General features: G+C 41.5%; 2 protein-coding genes across 3 annotated transcripts in view; one reads left to right on the top strand and one right to left on the bottom strand.

Moving 5' to 3' along the window:
• Positions 1–7223, bottom strand: part of fhl3a (four and a half LIM domains 3a) — a 28541-nt gene extending 21318 nt beyond the window's left edge. The window contains exon 1 of one of the 2 annotated variants that reach the window (XM_069703807.1): positions 7039–7223. The gene's annotated coding sequence lies outside the window, so the exon portion shown is untranslated. The remainder of the gene's footprint in view (positions 1–7038) is intronic. The other variant, XM_069703809.1, reaches the window with a different exon arrangement.
• A 7169-nt stretch (positions 7224–14392) lies between these two features.
• Positions 14393–17368, top strand: utp11 (UTP11 small subunit processome component). Its single transcript, XM_069703728.1, has 8 exons — positions 14393–14580; positions 14711–14772; positions 14879–14981; positions 15107–15226; positions 16371–16464; positions 16605–16735; positions 16897–17007; positions 17103–17368. Exons 1-8 carry the CDS (start codon positions 14521–14523, stop codon positions 17184–17186), a joined length of 765 nt encoding a protein of 254 aa, XP_069559829.1. The 5' UTR covers positions 14393–14520; the 3' UTR covers positions 17187–17368.
• Positions 17369–22264: the final 4896 nt, after the last annotated feature.

The raw sequence follows: 22264 nt of genomic DNA, 5'->3' as shown, positions 1-22264 counted from the left end.
TAGTAACTGTGTTAAATGTTAATTATCTCCCTCTAAACAGAGTTATGTCCAATGACTACACACACATCCCGAGCTCAATACGATCTGCTGGTTGTGGACACACTGTCAAACAAAGCTGTACTTCATTGGAATGATCTCACTAAACCACTTTCAGGGACTTTAATTACGAAAGGTGAATGAAAAATGACGCCAGAAGCATCAGGGGAGTCACAACACGTTCCTTCTTTTGTGTACATTTGCTATAATAAGGGTAAATAGTTGTTGAAATGTCTGCGCATTAACAGAAACTTTTCTAAGATGGACTGGTGGTACACAGAGTAAACTATACACAGTCGGGAGTTGGATTTGTCTTCGATTACACCTTTCTGTGACAGCCTGCTGACAGATGCGCCTGCAGGCAATAATAGTGAGCTTGGTCCGCTCCTCTGCATCTCATCCTCTCATATGAAGAAGCCACAAAATCCCTCCTTAGCTTTCTGTTACTCGCGCTCGTCGTACATCACCATCATCTTCTCATCGAGGAGCTGACGTCCTTTTATAGCTACACCGAGGACACTTTCTGCCATTTAAGGCTCCTCCAAGGCGCAGCATGAAGGCCAGTCAGCTTCCCATGAAGGTGAGAGAAGACAGAGAGGCAAAGGAGGCCAAGAAACATCCTGCTCACTTCCGACTCCTATCCAATGCAACTTTGACAGCTTTATAAATTAGTGCCAAAGCAGTGCCAAGTGCATTCTATGTATTTTGAAAGGGCACCACTGGCACATAGAGTTCAATCTCGTGAGTTACATAAATCCACACCTCGGTGTATGAAGCAAGCCTGGCTTGTCTCAGCCTGCCTCCTCTGTACAAACTATTGTCTCTTTCACAGAACCGTAGAGACGAAGGTGAGAGAGTGAGACAAAGCGTTCATGTGCGTATTCCTGTAAATACGTGCAAAAGGCGCACAAGAACGATGATGGAGAGAGATGGTGCAAGACGTACTGGGTAAGGAGTCACATTCTTGATCACTTGCTAGTTCGATCACACAGAGCAGGCATTTTTACTGTGTTTACTTTCAGAGAGGGGATTGCTCTCTCTCTCTCTTTCTCTCTCTCTCTCTCTCTCTCTCTCTCTCTCTCTCTCTCTCTCTCACACACACACAGCTGCACTCCAAATAAACAGTATTGTATTTATCAGAGACAAGATAACACACTTCTCCTATGAACAAGTTACAGCTTTTCATGCAGTCCAACAAGTCGGGTCCTTGCCGTTCATTTCTGGGAGACAGTTGTGCAACACAAGAGAACGTGTGCAGGTAAATAAAAATGTGCACATGCTAAATACCAACACCTCGACAAACACCCAAAACTCTCATGACTGCATTTCGTCTGTTGTGATGTCACAGTCGGGGCTCATTCTTTGCAGATGTGGAAGACAACCCTGTAAAGCATTTGGGAAGCAATCAACACCCAGGCAGTTGGCAGTGCAGCAAAACTGAGTTACGAGCCATATAAAGACACAACTGCGCTGAGCAGCAGGGGGTTAAAGGTGGAGATACAGTAGTGGCATGGTGGAACAAACAGTGCACAAACACAGACCGAAGGTTTAATTACCTCTGCGAGACATCTGCTATGAGAACAGAGTACTGTAGCATGTTGTTGTGGTGAAATACTTCGTTAACAACCCGCTCTCTGGGTTGCAGTGTTTGGAAAGGTGGCATTTTGAGCCTCGGGCAATGTTGCCTTGCCTGCTCTGTAGCACTGCTCGGTGAGGACTGCTTGCCAAAGGCTCTCAAATTATTGTCTAATTAAGGCAGTGTGGAAGAACATCCAAAGGGAAGGATGACGACATCGTTGCTTCCACAGAAACAAAACCACTTTGTCAGTTCAATGAAAGCTGATGGCAGCTATTAGATTATTGCAGACGTACTCACAGCAGCTACGTTTTATTACAAGCCAGAGACACCACAGTGGGTAGGGGTGTCCGTCAGCCTCAAACATTTGGGTATTCAATTCTTCACAAAGTCTACAATAAGTAGAGCATACAGCAATTTAAGAGTGATCTACTTGTGACAGAAGCCATGATAATTGCAGGTCAGTGGACCAGAGAGTCCCTCAATAGCGATATTATCCAGAGGGAGATCTCTTATCCCAGATATCATATGTGGTGTTACAGTATGAAGTGTAAGCCTTGGCTCTCTCTGAGCAGAGACGTATCAGGGTGGAATAACATCTTATTACCTCCTGTTCTGGAGAAATTCTCCTCACTCCACATTCTTCTCCTCAAGTGTCTCCATTAACCATAGGTTATCCTATGATTTAGCCACAGCCCAACATACCCATTAGTCATATGAATTTATAATACACATTACATTCGCAGTTGTATAAAAACCACTGTAATTTGTCCACAGGCTTTAAATTCTCTGTCCACCCTTCTCCCGACTGCTTGATGTGACTTGCAACTTTTATTCCCTTGGGAGAAATGTTCCGTTTTCCCAGGATAACATCTTTCATGGGTGCTGATGTGTTGAGCAAACTGTGGCATTACGCAATTCTAGAAAGATTTACACGCTTTGGCAAAGATTCAGTCCACCCACAGCATAGGAGTTCCAGCGAAATACATGCAGCTATATCTAGGAGAAATGAGTAACCATTGCACATTTACAAAGCATTCCATTGATCAAGTCCTTGTGAATTTATACCTGGCACACTGGTATCTCTTGGATGGCCCATAACCTCCTCCCTTTTGGCAAGGGTGCAGGGAGAGAGTCACAACTGACTCACATGCTTCTTCAGCACAAGACTGAACGTGATGATGCAGCAGTGAATCGACAGGTTTCCTGCACCCAAACAACATCTGTTTCATGTGAGACTGCGAGGAGGAAATCCTGATAAGGTAGCAACAGGTTCCATTAATTCAATGTGTAATAAATATAACAGACAGATGGGGGGAAGAAAGGAGTAGACCAGGTGAAAGATGGAGTGAGCCAAAACATAGACCCATTCTTACTTAGCATATTATTAATTTGTATTAGAGTAGTAAGCGGGTAGTTACGAGGCATCTGCAATTCTCTGCTTACAATTTGGTATTTCCTCTGAAAACAGCATTTCTTTTGAGAGTAGCAGGTAAGTGCTGGTTACAGACCTGTAATTGTATCCCGAGAGGAACTTAATTACCCCATTAGCAGACTCAGTTACTTTTCGCACTCCTTCGCTGCCTATATAAAGTTTATGTTCTCTTTACATTAAAACTCACATGGATAGAATATTGTGGCAGAGAGCTCAGAGAATGAAAAGGGAGTGAGGCAAGATGACAGGATCGTGAGGGGAGCACATTACCTCCCACAGGGGCCGTGGCTCATGGGATCGAGTTTCAGACGTTTACCAACAAAGCATCCATGGAGGAAGTCCTGCGACCCTCACAATAACACCACAGCACCTGGCCAACCCCACACAGGAAGCCTGAGGTCACTTCCCCCCTTTCAGGGAATGCAGACACACTCTTGCTGCCAGCCACGTGCCCCCACATCTACTGAGGAGGGAACTGACTACCAAGGAGAAAGACACATGTTCAAACTCAAACAGAAATATAAACATTTATATGTAGATATCTAAATCATATATTCAAAACATTTGTAGTCAAAAGCATATGAGTGTTTCCTCACTGATACAGTTCGCAGAGATACATGAGAGTTGGGTGCCAGACAGGTTCTGTTAACACGAAAGCAGAAAGGGTTTCAATTTGCCATATTTGGTCTCACATGTAACACAGATGTGATATTCTTTTTAATAGGTTGAAACAGCTAAAAGCTGGATCGGGTTGCGTTTTTTGAATTGTGGTTGGAAGGACATGAATGAGAGTCTGAAAACAAGGTATGCACCCTGATAGCTGTACTGGGGTGTTTCAACTGTCACAACAACAACAAAAACTGAACCCAAAGAGCACAAAAAGGACACACAACTCAAAAAAATACACGGATATTTTCAACAATTTGTCAACATATGTCTCACAATCTGTGAAAAAACATGTAAAAGTCAAACTTATCAAATCTGACCAGTGTGAAATGCTGCTGATTGAATCTAGCCTCAGAGATGCTGTGGCATAAAGTAATCAGAAAAATCCAAGCCGTAATGATCTGAAACTCCAAAGAGGGACAGACAGCTGCCTAACATCAAAACAGAAGTACTAAATTCTGCTCCCAAACCACCTGCAAACACTTGACTGCCGATTTCTCCATCATTATCGTTGGACCGGTTTCAAACGGTGCCAACACAAAACCAGCCACAACCAGCCCGAGTCATTTAGCTGCAGTCCCACTGCAGTTTAGAGCTGGCCGGGGTCCAACCACCACGTGGGGCTAACCTTCGGAAAACACGGAGACCTCTGAAGAATGTGACCATGGTCAATGAAACAGAGAGAGGGAGAGAGGAAGAGGAAAAAAGCAAACAAACACATTAGACAGCCTGTGGGCTCTGTCAAGGCAAACTTCCCAGATGCTAAATGGGACAGAATGACTGGCTTTTGGCTGCCTGGGCATTATTGCTGCTTTTTACTGTGACAAAGAGATTGTGTAAAAATAGCCGGAGAGTGGTGAGAGCACAGCATGATTCCTCACAGAACAAAACCCTTCACAGTGTAAATTCTGTAGTAACAGACAGAAGAGAGAGGTGCTGGGGTGAACTGTGCTGTCATCATTTGACGACTTGTTCTCTTCAAGTTTAACTATACATTATTCAAGATTTCAGCAATTGCTAAGTCATAGAGTGAGTTTGAGAAACTGCTGAGTGTGCTAACTTTAATCATTACATTTTCAAGACAACCATTCTAAAGCAAATAAAATGAAATATTTAATTTTACTTTTGGATAAAGTGACTACATTTCCCATAAAAGGTGTTGCTCATACTGATGCCCGCAGAGAGATATCACCCATCCACAGACGTCCCTTCAGCTTCCTTCAGAGTGTTTCAGCACATTTTATCTCGTTGTTTTGGTCCAGCACATAGTGTCAATATGTTGGTTGAGTCTCTCTGCACTCAACATCGCATACTCAAACTTAATTTTATTGTAATGTGCCAGCTCTGGAAAATATTGTGGCTTCACCAATGTATCATTCTGATACAAAGGGGGGGGGAAAGGTTTTTGGGCTTGTTTGTATTTCTTCAAACCAATTCCAATCGTCTTGGGAGGCCATGATGCAAGTGCCCTTGCAAAATAGTGTTGCGGGGAACTTGTTTTGGAGGAACATTTGCACGTGTGGAGGCGAGCCCTGGCATTAAAACGGCTAAGTCCAAAAACCAAGGCCAAGAAGAACCAAGCAGGGCTGCTGTATTGAATGATCCAAATCTTCATCAAAACTTGGCATTCTCTGCGTCTAAATTGCTAGCTTTGAGGTTGTTGCGGATGTTTCCTGTAGTGAAGGCGATTTTTAAAACTAGGAGACGCAGATAGTGGAAGGGGAGGGGAATATTGAATGAAATAGTCGGCCAATGAAAGGTTTATACTCCCATTGTACATCCAGTGAGCCAGACTACGCTCTCATCAACTCCGTTTCCAGCCGCAGCAGGGAGCTGTTTTCAGCAAAATACCTCATAATCTAAAAGTTTTCATCTTTAGTCTATTTGTGCATCTAAATACTGAGTCAGGTGTCACGTCCCTGAAAGTCCTCGACTACAGCCAAGACAAAACATGGCAGTACTGAAATGCAGGAATGAGTTTTAAAAAATAGTATCTCTAACTTCTTAAAATTTTCCCCTTTAACAAGCCCGAACACTTTCCAATAATGCCCGCTGCACCCACATGACGCAACAGGTGAAACGCCAAACAGCCGTCACCGGGATGACATTACTACTATGCGGTGTGATGTGATGATGTATGCCCAAAACAAACCCAGACACACCCTTCCCAGACGCACGCTGCCAAGTCCCACTACTTCCTTTTGCAGAAAAGACAAGTTTAGCCCAAAGGACTTTACTCTCTGAGGCCTTCACACATTGCTCAGTTGGGAGCTTCTGCGACACAACAGTTGTTCCTTAATCCTTCCTCCACACAGTTCAGTGGGTCACACAAGCTAATACAGTCTGTTCCTTCCCTCAGGGGATGTTTATTTGTTTAGTTTTTTTGCTTTGTGCATTATATTACAGAAAGACTGTGATTGCCGTGACAGAGAGAAAAGAAAAAGTCAAAAACAAAGACAGCAGAAAAACGCAGACAGAAAATGTTCAGACCCCTTCCTTTGTGTCAGGGTTTTACTTTGCAGATTCATCCCCAGGTAGAGTGTTTGACTAAGGTGTTAAGTTTTACTACAGGATGATTACATGATCATAATGCCTGCTTTAATCTTTACACTCATAATGATTACTAGACAGCTAAAGCATTAAAAGTAAATATAATAAACTAAAAACACGCCTCTTCTGACTATACCTTGAATAGGTAGCACTTTAGTAGCGCTTAAAATGGCACTTACTTATAGCACTTTGTAGTTTGGCTTTTTTGAAGAAAATTGTACTTTCTTGATTCTTGTTGTTCTGGGTTTGTACCCTCATGGTTGAATGCACTTATTGTAAATCGCTTTGGATAAAAGCGTCAGCTAAATGAAATGCAATGAAATGTAATGTAAAAATGTAAAAATATGATAAGGTGTTAACTCATTACAGATCATGATTAATGTGCAACTAAACGTAGCACTACCAGTTCAACCACTAATAGTGATCATTAAAGTAATAATAAAACCTCAAGGAAATTATTGTTTTTTGTCAACTTTTGCCTAAAGACACACCATGCTTTATTCATTGTAGATGCATAGTTGAAGTTATTTGAAGTTGACAGCTTTCATAAATGTGATTTCTTTGATTATGTGATCAGCTGAATACCTGAGCCATTATGATGCATTTAAATAACAAGGTACTTTCCCATTAAATAAAACACTTTTCCAAGTCATTTCTTAACTCAAAACTGCATTAATTGTTTTCTATTAGGTTAACACTGCAAACGTCAAAAAAAATTAAAAAAAAAAAAAAAAAAAAGTCGAGGTAAGTATGTAAAATTAAAGTTGAGTCCTACCAGGAGTAATGTCTGAAGTCTGGAGGCACCTTTGCAACTTGTTAGTGGGAACCCACCTCCCTCTCTCTGCCGGCAGATACTCGCTCAGACCAGGACCGGGATCAGATCACAGATCGCTCCTACGTCGGATCAGCACCGTCGCCCGCCAGCTGCTAAACTTTTGGGGGGTTTCTTCTGACTGTAGTCAAACCTCCGCGGCGAAGAGGGATGCAGCTTGCCGGCTACTTTTGTCCTACTACTGAGGAAGTTGCTGGTGAGTCACAAGATCCCGCCCCCCCAAAAAAACATTCCTCCCTCCCTCTCTCCCTCCAGCGACTTCAAACGAGACCAGAGAGAAGTCCGGGCAGTGCAGGCTAGATTCCAGCAGGGCCCTTTGTCTCTGGTGCCGTTTACTTTCAGTCAGTTTTAATGGTTTATATGTGCCTGATAGACCAAGGCTGCCTTTCATAAGTGTTGGCCACTGGGTGAGCTTCTGTTTAATGAATTTTGTCAATCAGTAAGCCAATTAATCAATAAATCAAACACCTACAAGATAAAAACCCAAAAGTTTGACAGATAAATTGAAAATATCTGCAATTGTTTTGTGGAAAAATTAGTACACAATGAATTTAAATAGTGGTTGAAATTGATCATGGATCACAATGACTTTAATTCCAATGAAGAGTTTAAGTATATGTACTTTAGTCTAAATTCTGTTTCTGAGAAGTTCATTATTTTAGGTGACACATTTAGTACATATAAGTATTTTGTAATAAATTGGTGAACGGGAACTGCAGCAAACATCCCTGCCATAAAATCAGACATGTCAACTTTACTACAATATCACTTGCTCTTTTAAGTGACCTTTGTTTGTATGTCCAAACAGGATAAAGACCGACCCAACTGTCAAATCACACTTCCCTATTTTACAGCGCTGATCCTTTCTCCAGTCCTGCTGTTTCATTTTTGTCATGACTCAACAAGTAGGAGTGACGTTTTCCCAGGATGCAGCTGTCTACCGTTTTGTCATACTTGGACGGATCCTTACATCTGATCATTTGAGTCACTGCTGTTAATCAGTAAGTGCCCAGGGTATTAAAACATAATGGTGTTGACAGATGCACCACCCTCTATGATAGATAGCATTGTTCCTCTGCTTCTCATGACATTAAGGAGTGATATCCAGCGTAACAGTCACCAGGCACTGTCTGAGCCTGGTGTTTTCAGCCTTATCTTCTTCAATAACAAATGTTATGAGCTTTTATAAAGGCTGTACTCTTTCATGGGAAAATGTGTTGGGGTTTTCTATACAAGGAAATCACAAGAACTCAGTGTTTCACTAATAATTGAGTTCATGGATAAAATTAAAACCGTCTTCAAGACCAATTTGTCTATCATATATATATACATAAGGTGGGTTTAAGCTTGAAACAAACTATACCAGGTTCCCAGTTACTGTGCAGAATGCAGTTAGAAAACATTCATAATAAACTTAATACATAAATCTAAAATATTTATTGCATGAACAGAACATTCTTTAAAAAATCAACACAATAAAACAAATTAAAAAAAAATCAACATGTATTTCAGTTGATGGTGCCAGTCCAATCTTTACACAGTTCAATGTTCTCTCTTTATTTTTTGTGAAATACCAACGGTTTATATGCATTTTAAAGGTTAGTGCACTATTTTATGTTTCTATTTTAGGATGGCCCCAATCAATGTCCATGTGAAAAGCATGATATCGCGCAGGGAAAAACGAGATGTAATAACTGCAGAGTACATTGTTTAAGACGGTTTCTCCTGGAAGGCTTTCATAATGTTACACTCATTTGCGCAAATTTGAAATAGCTGCACAAACAATATAATCAGAGCTGGAAAGAGAATTTTAAACCATGGCGTTTCTCTCACTCTATGGAAATAGATAAGTTGTGGCGTGAAGAGGGCATGTGAATGTCAGATTGACGGTTTTGGAAAAGTGCAAATTTGTGGGATGAGGGGGTTTCAGATATTGTTCAACCATCTGATTAGCACTTTGGCTGGAGCATCCTGAATGACTGAATGACTTCTTCACAAGAAAAAAGTGTCCATTCACAGCTGTCTGTTAGAGGAAGGTAAAGTGGGATCCAATTGGCTATTAAAAGCAATGGTTCAACAATTTGGGAAACACACTTATTTGCTTGCTTGAGTGACATGAGAAAATCCCCACTCTCCTCTCTATCTGACAAATAGAAATAATTACCCCTTTTTGACCAAAAATAACTTGTGACCAACTTATATGACCAAGTGGCAACCGGCAGTGACGTCACCCATTGGTTTGTGAATGGCCGTTGCCTCAAGTTCGTAATTTGTTCGGTGCCATCTTGTTAGTTCCGAGCGGCTTGGAGATGGAAGTGTCCATATGTGGGCGAGTTGGGAGGGAGCGAGGAGGGGATCTGACTCGATCTGGTTGGAAACCCGGTGACACTACATCCCGTCATAATTGCATTATTTCCCCAACCTCTTACTAAACTAACAGTTTATTGTAATACATCACTATTGTTGGATTCAATTTTTTATTTTTGTGCTTTAAGTTTTACATTGTTCAGCATCTGAGTGTAAATCATGTAAATTAAACTGGGCGTGCTGAAATTAAAACCATTAAACATTATGATGTAAATCTGCTACTTTGATTTGATTAAAATGGTATATGTTTTTATGTTTGTTTTTGGAAATGCAAAAGATGATGACAAATCTCACATAAAAATATCTCAATAAATACGGTAGCCTAAATAACTGTCCAACCATGTGACTCTTGTTTTTCATGGTCCTGTGACAACTGAAAGAGTGTGATCTGTTCTGGTCTGACCCCTCAATGATTCCCCACAACCACCTAATTATAAATTCTAATTTTACACTTTGAGGCGTGGCCCTGTCATGCTTCAACAAATTAGAGGATATATGCCTGTCATATGCCTGTCATTGTGGTAGAAATGGCCTGATGACCTGATGGCCTGATGACTCCTTCACTGGTTCTTTCTTCGTAAAAAAGTTCAGAGAAGTTTTTCTTACCTTTCAATGCAACATATCTCACAAGTCAAAAGGTTAATCGGGGTTATTTGAGTCCCTACTGAAATGAATGTAAAAGTGTAAAAATGGAAACTAAAAGATTGTTGATCTGTAAAGGTTTATAAAAATGTAACTTAAAAAAGGCAGCGCAATTTAAAACAAGTTTATCTTTTGAAGCAGCACGTGATGGGTGATCATAACGTCTCAAGTGACAGTCATGCTCTGCTAAATGAAATTAAAATTAGTACTACATTGTAAACTTAAAACCCTTTTCCAGGATTTGTGCTTTGGTAACACCTGAGTGAAATTACCTCTAATGAGCATCATGACCCTGAACACCAGACTAATGAGGCAATTACATTGTTAAATGTCCCACTTAAGTAATAAGTAAGTATGGCTTGTAACAGTATGTGTCTGATTTAATCACATACATAATAGCAAGTGGAAATTGTGGCACAGTGCTACAATGTAACAAAAACATTATGTGCTGCACAAAACCTCACATGATCGAAGATGGTATGTAGTCACGATGTATTTGTAGCTTTAGATGCTGGGGCATGTGGCATCATGTGTTGGCTCTCAAAGAGAAACTCAAATCAACGTGCCAAAATACCATCAGCTAAAAGAAGCTTTTGATGATATCTGTGATAATAGTTTTTAAAACAGAGCACTTCAAGTACACTGTGCGTCACCTAAAAGCCCATCCACTTCTCTCCACTTCACTGCTGTGATTGCTTTGAGTTTTAAACCAGTCGTGGCACAATATACACAGTCAAAATTAAAGTGGAGAAAATAAGCACCATATTGGCACTTAATTGTAGACAGTTTAGTTTTACAAGAGTTTGTGGCTGAGGGATATGATGAGAATCCCACCCAGGAGTGCACCTATATTTTACAAGGGACCGGGCATTAAGAAGAAGTGTAACAATACTATGTTGCAAGGAGAAGCACTCAAAATTGAATGGCCCTTTTGTGTGTTATGTTAACATATTACATTATTATTACATTATTAGATACATAATACTAATGCGTCAATACATAGAGCGGTACTACTACTTGATATCTATGCTACTTTTAAATGGCACATGTTAGCTTGTGGTTACGACGAGGGAAGTTGTGTGCTCGGCATTCAAGTGATTAAGTCATGATAACGCCACTGCTGGGAAACGGCACTATGGGCAGCGTCTAGAAGCCACAGAGGCTAACAATTTAGTAAGCTCGCAGGTGGGTAACGTAGCCTAATGCAGGAAATGCAAAGGCGTAATGACAGAGCGAGAAGATGAGGCCGTTGGGAGCATCAACATTTTCACCGGACATATTATTAAATTATAAAGATACATAATACCTTACCATCCAACAAAAACTGAACTTTTAGGTCCTCTGCCATTTCTAGAAACGTCATCAAACACTTTAGCCTAGTTTATGAACTCTGAGGCTTCAGGAAATTTGGATGTCCAATATCTTGAATATCACAAGAGGGAGATGTTCAGATGGACTCCTCTTGGTAACACAGAAAATACAACCCCATTTGAAGGAAGCAGCAGTTAGTTTAGTCCAGTGTTTATTATAAATTTTTTGAGGATTGATGCTACACAAATTATTATTTAAGTTTTTTTACTTTTTTTTTTTACTTTTCCCTAATCTTTTCTTTTTTTTGTAAAATCTTATATCATTTTAATTGCTTGGTTGTTCAAAGGAAGCCATCTGAGAGGTTTAGAGGGGGAAACACTTGGTAGAAGCAGCTAACAACACGTACACATTTGAAATGTAACAAGGGGCCAAACTAGACTTGCGAGATCGCAAGTCAAAAGCGAAACAGAAAAATGAAATAAGTAAAGCACATAGATAGCTCAAAACTTTAGAACAATACTTTCCACCAGTGTGAACGACGACTTATTCAACACACTGACTTCTGAATCTCTCCAATGTTGCATGAATTTTAGGAGTTGCAGCTATATAATCTCACAGGAAGAACTTCTAGCTCATGCATTTTTCGACTGGGCTGGCCTGGCGGCTCACTGCAGATGAGGACCAACCACGGTCAGGGGAGACATACCAAAGTCCTGAGCTCAGCCCAAGAGCAACAGTCTTACAATATGTCAGCAGTGTTATTTTTACAGGGTCATATTAGAAAACTGATTGGCTCTGCATCTGTCCCGCAAGGGCATTCCTCCATTGCTGACCCTGAACAAACCCACAAGCTCTTGTGCTCCTGTTCTTGCATTAGCTTGTTACAAGCCCCTGATTTCCAAAGTAGTATTTACCCCTGCCGAGGCTCACCAGGCATTTCACTTGTAATGATAAATACTCACATGAATTAAACAGCACGGAGCCCAGTAAGTCAGAACGCAGACATTTAACCCGTAAATCCAGGCTGCCGTCTGTGTTTGCCTGTTAAACACATGTTAGTGGGTGAGTGGATCAGTCAGGCCCTGGGCTGGAACCTTCACAGGAATCGGGGTCATTAGCCATCAGACTGATAAACAAGCCTGTGACATAATGTGGAAACACTGATCCCATTCATAGGTCTCATCACCCACAAAACATTCTGCATGCCGGGCAAATCTCACACATATAAAACAAATTCCTTGTGGTCGGTGGGGGGACAGCGAGCTTCCATTGGTGAAAATGTCTGTTTAGTGGAATATCACTGTCTTATACTGGCTTCTTCCCACATCCACAGAGAGTTGGGAGTCTGAGTGAGATTAGGGAACTGGTGCCGTGGCGGCTTTGTCGTTGTCTCTCCTCTCGCCAAAATATTATGTCAGGAAGTAGATAGTCTTTTCTCCCAGGGAAGAGTGGTGACCCTCATCTGCGGGGTCCTTGCAGCACTTTTGTTCACTCAAATTGGAGAGAAACAACAGTACAGTACAGGAGCTCTTCATGTGTATATTTAATTTCTCTGCATGTGAGCTAAAATCTAAGTCTATACCTGTAGGATACACACAGTTAAATGTTTGAGTATAAATTACATGGTTGTTGTTAGTTTCCTGTTTGAGAGCTTGTAAATTTTTTAAGACATACTACAGAGCTCCTACATAATCTCTTTTATGTCTATTGGTCTGGACATAAATCAAAAATAGGGGTTTGGAAATCCAACAGAAACATGCAGTAAATGTCCATGTTGGAAAAACATAAACTTGTTACCAATTAGTGTTAACTGTGCTTTCTCATGAATGTGAGCCCTCATTATACTGACCAAAATAATTTGGAGTATGAACAGTGCAGCCAAAACACATTAAGTCAGCAGTGCTATGGTGACCCTCACTTGTTTCAGTCCTTCCTTGTGCCAAACCGGGCTTGAATGCATCTTGAGAATGGCAGACACCAATTACTTCATTCTTCGAGTTGTATAAATGTGATTAATCCAATTTCCTTTTCTCAGCCTTATCATGCAACTTTTGTAGTACTGAATGCTTAGAGAACATGGCTTTGAACTTAAAAGACATGAAATTAGGTAAGTACTAATTTAAGGGAAATTGGGTGATTAAATTGTTCAAATGTTGTTGTAGTTCTGTCCATGTGCTTATTTCTAAATGAGTCATTAATATAATACCAGTGGTGGAAAAGATTCTTAAACAAAAGTAACAATGCAACAATAAAATACTTCATTACATGTGAATATATTGTCTTCAGAGTACAAATTAGGCAAAAGATGTGGACTATTATCAGAAAGCTTGTGTATGTTTATAATAATCAGTGTAAAAGCCACTGTGAATGTTAAATAATGATATATGCCAGTATTAGAAAAATATTACAAATGCATAAACACATTAAAAGAATATTTTAACTTCTTTATATAATGTGGAATGGTACAGTCTATTTAAATGCTTCATATTTTGTAGGTTTCGTTTGTAAAATGTTAATCTACGTAGTAGGCTACAAGCTTTGACTGTCAAAATATTCTGTATGTGTAAGTATATTTTCCCTTTGCAGTTTGTTCAATAGAAGAATGAAGTAGCCTGAGGTAGAGTTATTCAAGTAAAGTACAGGTAGACTGCTATACTGTATATTTGGGAAACAAACTGCAACAATAACATTAATGCAACAGTGCCCCCTAGTTGTTTTACGCACGTTTACAGCACGCAGCATAAAGTCGTAAGCGTTTTAATTTACTAAAAACATGACTCATATTGCTTAATTTTCCCTTTTGAATGACAACAAATAAATAGAGGACATTTTATCTGGGTAAAATCTTGTCCACTAGGCTCATTATCTGTTACCCTCGTGTTTTCAATGAGAGTCGAGTTGCGAATCGGCGGCAGGGAAATTAAAAAAACACGTCTGAAACCGGCAGGAACCCACGTGTCCAACCAACCAGGAAAGCACCAGACCTGAAACAAGCAGAGAGGTTTCAGTGTCTGTGCATGTTTTAAAATCTCGACGTAAATCTGTTTTGACTTTGATTTTTTGTTTTTTTTTTACGTTGCTACACTCGGGGACATTTTTCCAACCATGTCGTCGTTCAGGAAAGCGCTGAAATCCCGACAGAAAAACCACCACGAAAGATCTCAGGTGAGCATTTCACTGTGTTGTTGGTTAGCTCGTTAGCTGCTCCCAGCCAACCAAGCCAACACGGATTGTAAACCATACTAGTAAATACAAACAATGAATGTGGCCTAATTGTATTATTCTGTTTGATCAGCCCGCTTTCAGAAAACATCTGGGCTTGCTGGAGAAGAAGAAAGACTACAAACTCCGAGCAGAGTAAGTGAAGACTGTTTAAAACGCACGTTTTATTCGTAATTAAAACCCTTAATGTCAAACGTGCTCGATGGATACATGTTTAAGTTTGTAATATTGTTTATTTCAGTGACTATCACAAGAAACAAAACACCCTCGCTGCACTGCGAAAGAAAGCTCTGGATAAGAATCCAGATGAGTTTTACTTCAAGATGGTCAACTCTCAACTGAAGGCAAGAACAACTTCATCATCATCATCAGAGCAACAAAAAGCGTCTCCTCACTTTAAAGACACAGACATCTACGGGTCCTACGTGAGCATGTTGTTTATATGTCTTGCTTTGTGATGTAATGACAGGATGGAGTTCACGTAACGAAAAAAGGCCAGGAGGAGGCGGAGGTGACGGAGGAACAGAAGAAAGTGATGAGGACGCAAGATATCAAATACGTGGAGATGAAAAGGGTGGCAGAGGCTAAGGTATGTTTAATTTTAGCATAATACATCGTGCATGCTGGGAAGAAGAAAAAAAACACACAACACTACAAAATCTGACTTGACAGCGATGACATAATCAATTAAATTGAGCAAACAATTGGAACAAAATAATCTTTGACCTGGCCAAAACTCACCTCACCCCATTCAAATGAAATTCGCATCCTCACACTGTCTGATCAAATGGCATAGAGTGTACACATTTACATAATAAGCTTCATCGAGTTCATTCAAAACTTCTGCTTGTATAATGTGGTGAAACGGCGACACATTCCCCCCCTCCCCCCCATATACTGAAATGTAATCCTGAACCATTATTTGTTCTGTTTGGCTATGTTTACTTTTCAGGACAATTTACTCAGTTTATACCACACTAAAAAAAAAAAAGCATTGTTTCTAACGTGCAGCAAATGCTCAGTGAGTTATCAAACCAGAGCATAACAACACAGCATGACTCCAAAAGCCAAGAGATCACAAGCTGAAGAAAAAAAAAATGAACATGGCTCTGACCTCAGTCCGGCAGCATCACTTTCAGTTGTATTTATGTGCGGATCATCCTCCATATTGTAAAAGTAGTTCCCCAGAGGAACGCACAGTATTTGCCAAAATATCAAGGATGCCAATTCAGACATTGTTAGTTTCCCAAGAGGCACCAGAGCTGTCGGACGGCAGTGATTGCTGACGTGCCTGTGAAATTAGAAAAGTGTTTTGTCCATTACCGAACTTCCCGCTGTAAAATGAATCCTTTCCAAATAGCCATTGAGGAAGTGTTCCTGAGATCAAGATATCTTTCATAAGAGATCTAATAGCAAATTGCATATCACGCACAGCACGACAACAATAAGAATCATTCTCGTGAAACAAACCACCACACTAATTTAAAGAATCGCACATAATATTATAAATATAAGCTAGTAAAGCTTTAAAGTCTCTTAGAAAAATGAGTGTCTTGAACAACAAGCTGTGTTGCAGCCTATTGATATGAGGGATTTTATTTACAGTCTGTCGCTCCTGTGATCTGGGGAGTGAAATAAGTGTCTGCAGTAATGAGTCAAATGTAACTGTGGTAGATGTGTCCACCGGTTCAAGGGCAGTTCCTGTAATCTCCATGTTTGTAATGTGCTTTCAGAAAATTGAGAGGCTGAAAGGAGAGCTCCATCTTCTGGATGCAGAGAGCAAACAAAAAAACAAGCACACTTTTTTTGTGGATTCCAAAGAGGAAGGTAAACATAAATGTTGAAGTGCTCGGAAAATGAACGTGCAAAGACGCTTTCCTTTTTGTTTTTGTTCTTCCAGGGTTTGGAGGTTATCTGAGCAGTTAAAACATTTTTTTTTAAATTTGTTTTCCCCTGTGTGTCCTCAGTGCAGACGTTTAACCTGGCAAGCCACCTCCGGACAGCTCCGGAGCTGGTGGACAGAGTGTACAACAGACCAACTCTGGAAACCCTGGAGATGAAGAGCATCCAGGGAGCTGTTCAGCCTCACATCATAAAGGTCTGTGGTGGTAATTAATGCAGATAATATACATTTTTAGTCACAACATCGTACATCTGTAATCTTTACTGACAGAATAATATTAATATAGAACAGAATACAACTGTTTTCGGCTATTATGATGTTCAACCCACTTATGATCTTTTATGTTGTGCCTGTAGAAGCTGGCCAGGCAAAGGAAGCACCAGTATAGGATCCTTTCCCAGAGGATTGACAGAGAAAAGAAAATGTTTGTCATCAGCCAGAAAATTCAGACCCGCAAGGACCTACAGGTGAGGAAGAGGAGGGGTTCTTAAACACACAGTTATGTGTCAACGTGTTAGGACTTGTCTTCACTGCAGCGTTTTATGTTTTCCTCGTGTTCCAGGATAAGACCAAGAAGGTGAAGGTGAAAAAGGAGACGCCCAATGCTGCAGCTATCTACAAGTTTGAGACCAAGAGGAAAAGCTGAGAAGGATGTTAGGATGTGATACATGCAAAATACTGGACTTTTACTTCAGCTTTGATCACAGCAGAGACGCAGGTTAAGAATTGTTTTTCCCTCATTATTGTTTCAGCGATGCAGTTTTGTACATATTTACTGTATCTAAAGCATTTAGTTTCTTTCCAATAAATATCAGGAAAACATGGACATTAACGACTGATTAATTTATTCTTTGACTTAAATCTAACTTTGGTTGACAACTTTTTGGAAGAGCAGTTCTTCGCCAGCAGGAGGAGGGAGCGATTTGCAAAGAGGTCACAGGCTGAATTTGAAGCGAGGATGTGGCGTGGGCTCGTTTATTTAGCTTTTGTTCAACCACTAGGGGGCATTGGTGTTCTTTATGACACTTGGAAAATATTTCATACATAGAGCGATGAGAGAAGACTAACATGGGTCCCTGGAGTCACTTATATGACCTACCATTTAGACTAAACTGTCAAATTGTGGTTATTTAAGTTTGCATGAGTTTTCACTGACATGAGATGTCTTTTGGTGCCTCACCAACAGGTGAGCTGCCATGCTGGCAGTACATTTCATGCACATCTGTCAGAAAAGACAGTGGAGCTCGATTTCAAAGCTCCCTCAGAGGAAGCCAAAAAATAAGTTCTTCTGATCTGATTTTGAAGATGCAACTTTAGTTACACTCCTCATTCCAGTGAATTTATACAGCATTCAGATTTTCTTCAGCTCTGTTGTAAAATCAGGAAATATCAAATGTCCATGCCATATTAATCAATTATTTTCATTCAATTCCTGATAATTGACATGTAAACCAATGAAAATCGCTCTGTAGTTGTACATAATATTAGCTGCTATGATCTTTTATTTAAAAAACTGAAGTTACACGTCTCTATTTTCACCACTGACCTGGTATATTGTTTGTGTAATAGCACAGCTAGGCTCTCATGGATGCTGTAGGCACAAGTTCAGCTTTGCCTTCAGAGCCTCTGAAGGACACTTTTTGTTCACGCAGCATTCGTCTCAGGATGCAGCACACCTCCAACAGACCCTTGTCATGTGTCATGTCAGGATGTAGACACAGCTGGAGCTAATAAAATGAACTACGATTTGGGGTGTCAGTTATAAGCATTGATAACAATAACACTATTGTCAACGCTCACTCATTAGCTGACTTTAATCAAAATTACCCATTATTAATTTCATTAGCTGCGTCTGTGCTTACGCAACGACACCTCTGTTGAACTGCTCCCTGGAGAGACAAATTGTTAGAGCCATATCTGTTTCTATATTTTGGTCTCATTTAGGGAGTTATTTTGATGCAACGCTGCCTCAGACTTGTCACATCCATATTTGATAGCCAAATGAATACTTAAGCTCAAGTTTACAATAAAGTGAACGGATGTTTTTACAGGAGTTATTTTGACTTGACATAATAATACAAAAAAAGCACTGGTGTTGCTAATAATGGTAACAACTGCTCTATTCTATTCAGGTGTCCCATTAAGTCATGACAGTGTGACAGCGAGCCACCACAACCCAGAAAGGGAAGCAGCTAAAAGGGATTCAGCCTCTGTTAATTTGACTATTTACACCCGCACCTCTCTTCCCGTGACAGCTCAAAATGAGTTCTGTAGAAAGAGGCCTGTCATTTTCCATGTCTTCCTCACATCTAAGCAGCTCACACGGGGTTTATGGTGTTGGGCTAATTAGATATCTCGGGAGAGAGTGTGTGTTGGTGCTGATGAGTTTGTCTGAATAGAATCGTGGAGCAGAGATTAGCTCTGGTACGTCGGTGTGCTCTCACTCTACTGATCCTCCTGCAATCAGCCCTCGCTGTCCACTTCCTGTCTGGACAGTTGAAGTAGGTTGAGTCACGATTTTCAGACTCCCTGAAACCTAACGAGGCACCATATTTCAGGTAAAGCAAGCAGTCAGATTTTTAGCCCCTTTCTTGTTCTTTTTTTTAAAATTATTATTATTTTTTTTAATCTTTCTCTGTGGCCATGTTTGTGTATGTGGCTACCAAAGTGCAGGCTGGCTGAAGGCCCGGCGCCCAGCTGCAGATCACACTGACCCAGGCTTGATTGATCATTGTGGTGGCAGCAGCTTCATAAACAGGGCCCATCCATCAGCCTCTCCTGGGAGACTCTGGAGGGGAAGAGGGGAGGGAGGGGGGCCAGGTGGATGTGTCACCAGGCACAGTGAGAGGTGGAGGGCCTGCGTGAGAGGGACCAGAGGGCTTGGCCCAAACACTGCTGACCAGAGCAAAGGTGAGCCAACAGCTCGGGATTGGGCCAAAACAAGGAAAGAGTGATAGTTGGTGTCCACTTGGTTTAGTCGCTCTCATTTAAAACTCAATACAAAGCGTAGCAATACAAATTATTCAGTCAATAGAGATGCTGATTTAGATCTTTTTAAATACATCAATACACATGCACGTGAAGTGAAGATATACAGGATATAAAGCACGGACGGATTTCACGTCAAAGCACTTCAGTGGCATTTCAATGCATGATCACTGATGTCAGAATTGTGTCGTATTCACGACACGAGTGAATGACGTCCTCATCCAGCTCTCCCTCTCTCCTTCCTCATGCCTTCCTCACACCCTCCCTGCCCTCCAGTACTGCGTCACACTGCTCAGAGAACGTGCGTGTACGGGGGACCCTGGGGCCCACTGTCCATAAGCGGAGGGGGTGGAGGGGGTGGAGGTCGTGGAGGAGGGCCCGGGGGTCAAAACACTGTGTGCGCAGTTCCGGGACCCCTATCTGACTACACAACCCGCGCACAGACGAGCCACTGTTCCTCCTCAAGCTCTCCTTTCATTCCCCCGGCAACGGGACTCTAACGCCGGGATGCAGCGGCGGGGCTCAGGGGTGGGCAGCGGGTGACCTTCTGATTTTAAAGATATAGACAGGCATTCCTCTATTGTCAAAAGCCTCGTAATTCATTTGAAAACTCGCACAGGCCATCTTGCCCCCCGCACCCCCGCCCCGCACCCACCCATCTCTAAAGTTAATGACCCTTGAGGTTTGTTAACGAATAGTCACTTTTGGAATGGGGGGTCGGAAGTGGAGTAGTGTGTGGTAGTCCCACAGCTGCAGGGTATGACATTGACCCTGATGTGAAGAAACTGAGAGTGAAACTGTAACCTGGTTAAGAGGGCGTACAAAACAACAGATATTTGTTGTGTAGTTATCAGACATATCGTGGAAACAACTAATCCTTAAAAAAGTGGCACATTTTGTAATTGGTTTCTTTAATCCAAAATTGGATTTAATACCGTTCAGTATATCTTAAATAAGCTTGGATTGCACGAGGTTCTTGAATCAAGAAGTAATCCTTAACGGGGACTTTTTTTTTTTTTTTTTAGTTCATCCAACTTTTAAAAATATATATTTTCTCACTTACGACAAGTGTTATTGATGTATGCTTGTATTTAATTTAATTTGCTCAGGTTTTGAGATTTCAGCCAACATCCCTGAACAACAGAAATGTATCAAATTTCCTGCTGTTCTATTGATTATTTTTATTCGAAAATTAAATAGCAATTCTTCCTGGGAGACACTGTGTACAGTTCTCTACTACAGAAATATCTCGTTGAAAACTGTTCTGTGTTTTGTGGATTAACCTGAAAAACAGGGAAACCGTTTGAAAACAGTTTTGTAGCTATACAAAGTTTTACATGTCATGTTTCACGACATACAGTCGCACCAGCTGTATTGGGGTTTTGGCAGAAATCACTGAGACAGAATAACTTACTTCTTATGAACTAAGGTTTTTTCATGGTTATATTTTCACCTTATTAGCTGAAGCACGATACAAACATCACACTATCATCTCCTCTACCCTGGTACTTGATCCTTAAAACCCACAAGTACTGCACCTCCACCCACCTCATTCACCAACACAGCTTTGCCCCTGCTCCACAGCCAGTACTGAGCCGGGGTTAAGGATGGTTAAGGACAGTACTAATCGATCCCCCCAATTACGGAGAGCTGGAGAGTGAGAGGTGGGGAGAAGAGAGAGGTAGCCTGGGGTTTGAGTGTTGGGAGGGTATCTCTGAATGTGAGGGGTGGGGAGGGATGAGAGCTAGTCTTTATATCTGCGGATCCCTCTCTCCTTTAACTTGAAGCTGGGTGTCATGGGGCTTTTGAAGTAGTGGAAAGAAGAGGAGGGACAGGAGAGGGGGAGGAAAAGGAGGGGAGTAGGTGGGGTGGGGTGGCGTACAGGCAGGGGTTCTCCATGCCAGGGGGAAGATGTCTGAAGGAAAATCTTTACAGCCTTGACAGTGCCCCGTTTTCTGTGTGTTTGTGTGAGTATTTCGATATCTTTGTGAATCTTCGTATGTTTGTGTGTGTGTGTGTGCGCGTGTGTGTGTGTGTGTGTGTGTGTGTGTGTGTGTGTGTGTGTGTGTGTGTGTGTGTGTGTGTGTGTGTGTGTGTGTACTCGTGTGTGCTTGAGTTGAATGTCTGGCTCATGCAATGAGGTGGGGATCACAGAGCCTCCTTTTTAAATTGCCGCTAATGAGCCCTGGCTGGCGAGAGGTACTCGAATTGATTAAATTTGCATGGGAGCCTAAATCATGACAGGGGCCTCATACTTGTGCACCCCACCTCTAGGTGCACACACACACACACACACACACACACACACACACACACACACACACACACACACACACACACACACACACCCCTGCTATGCCCCCACCTCCACATCAGACCTACAGGGGGTATCTCTCTGTAGGAGAGAGGGCCAGGATAGACCAGGGGGAGGGTGTGTACATATCTGTGTGTGTGTGTGTGTGTGTGTGTGTGTGTGTGTGTGTGTGTGTGTGTGTGTGTGTGTGTGTGTGTGTGTGTGTGTGTGTGTGTGTGTGTTTGGGGGGGGGTGTTGAACGGGGCGTGGAGCGCACCCATCTGCCCCGGTATTACTGTCAGTCCATCATTCAGGGGAATGCCAGGCGCGTGCCTTGGGGACGTGTTCATTACGCTTTAACTACCGGATCTGTCCTTGTCTCGCAGCCTCCTTGTGTCATTGTCTGCCTGAGATTGCGTGTGTGTATGCTTGTGTCTGCTTGC

This window comes from Brachyistius frenatus, unplaced genomic scaffold (genome assembly GCF_029030835.1).
Source record: "Brachyistius frenatus isolate BFR_SWC_R1_liver_20210118 unplaced genomic scaffold, ASM2903083v1 Contig_48, whole genome shotgun sequence".
Lineage (NCBI taxonomy): Eukaryota > Metazoa > Chordata > Actinopteri > Embiotocidae > Brachyistius > Brachyistius frenatus.
This window is presented reverse-complemented; position numbering and strand designations above follow the sequence as displayed.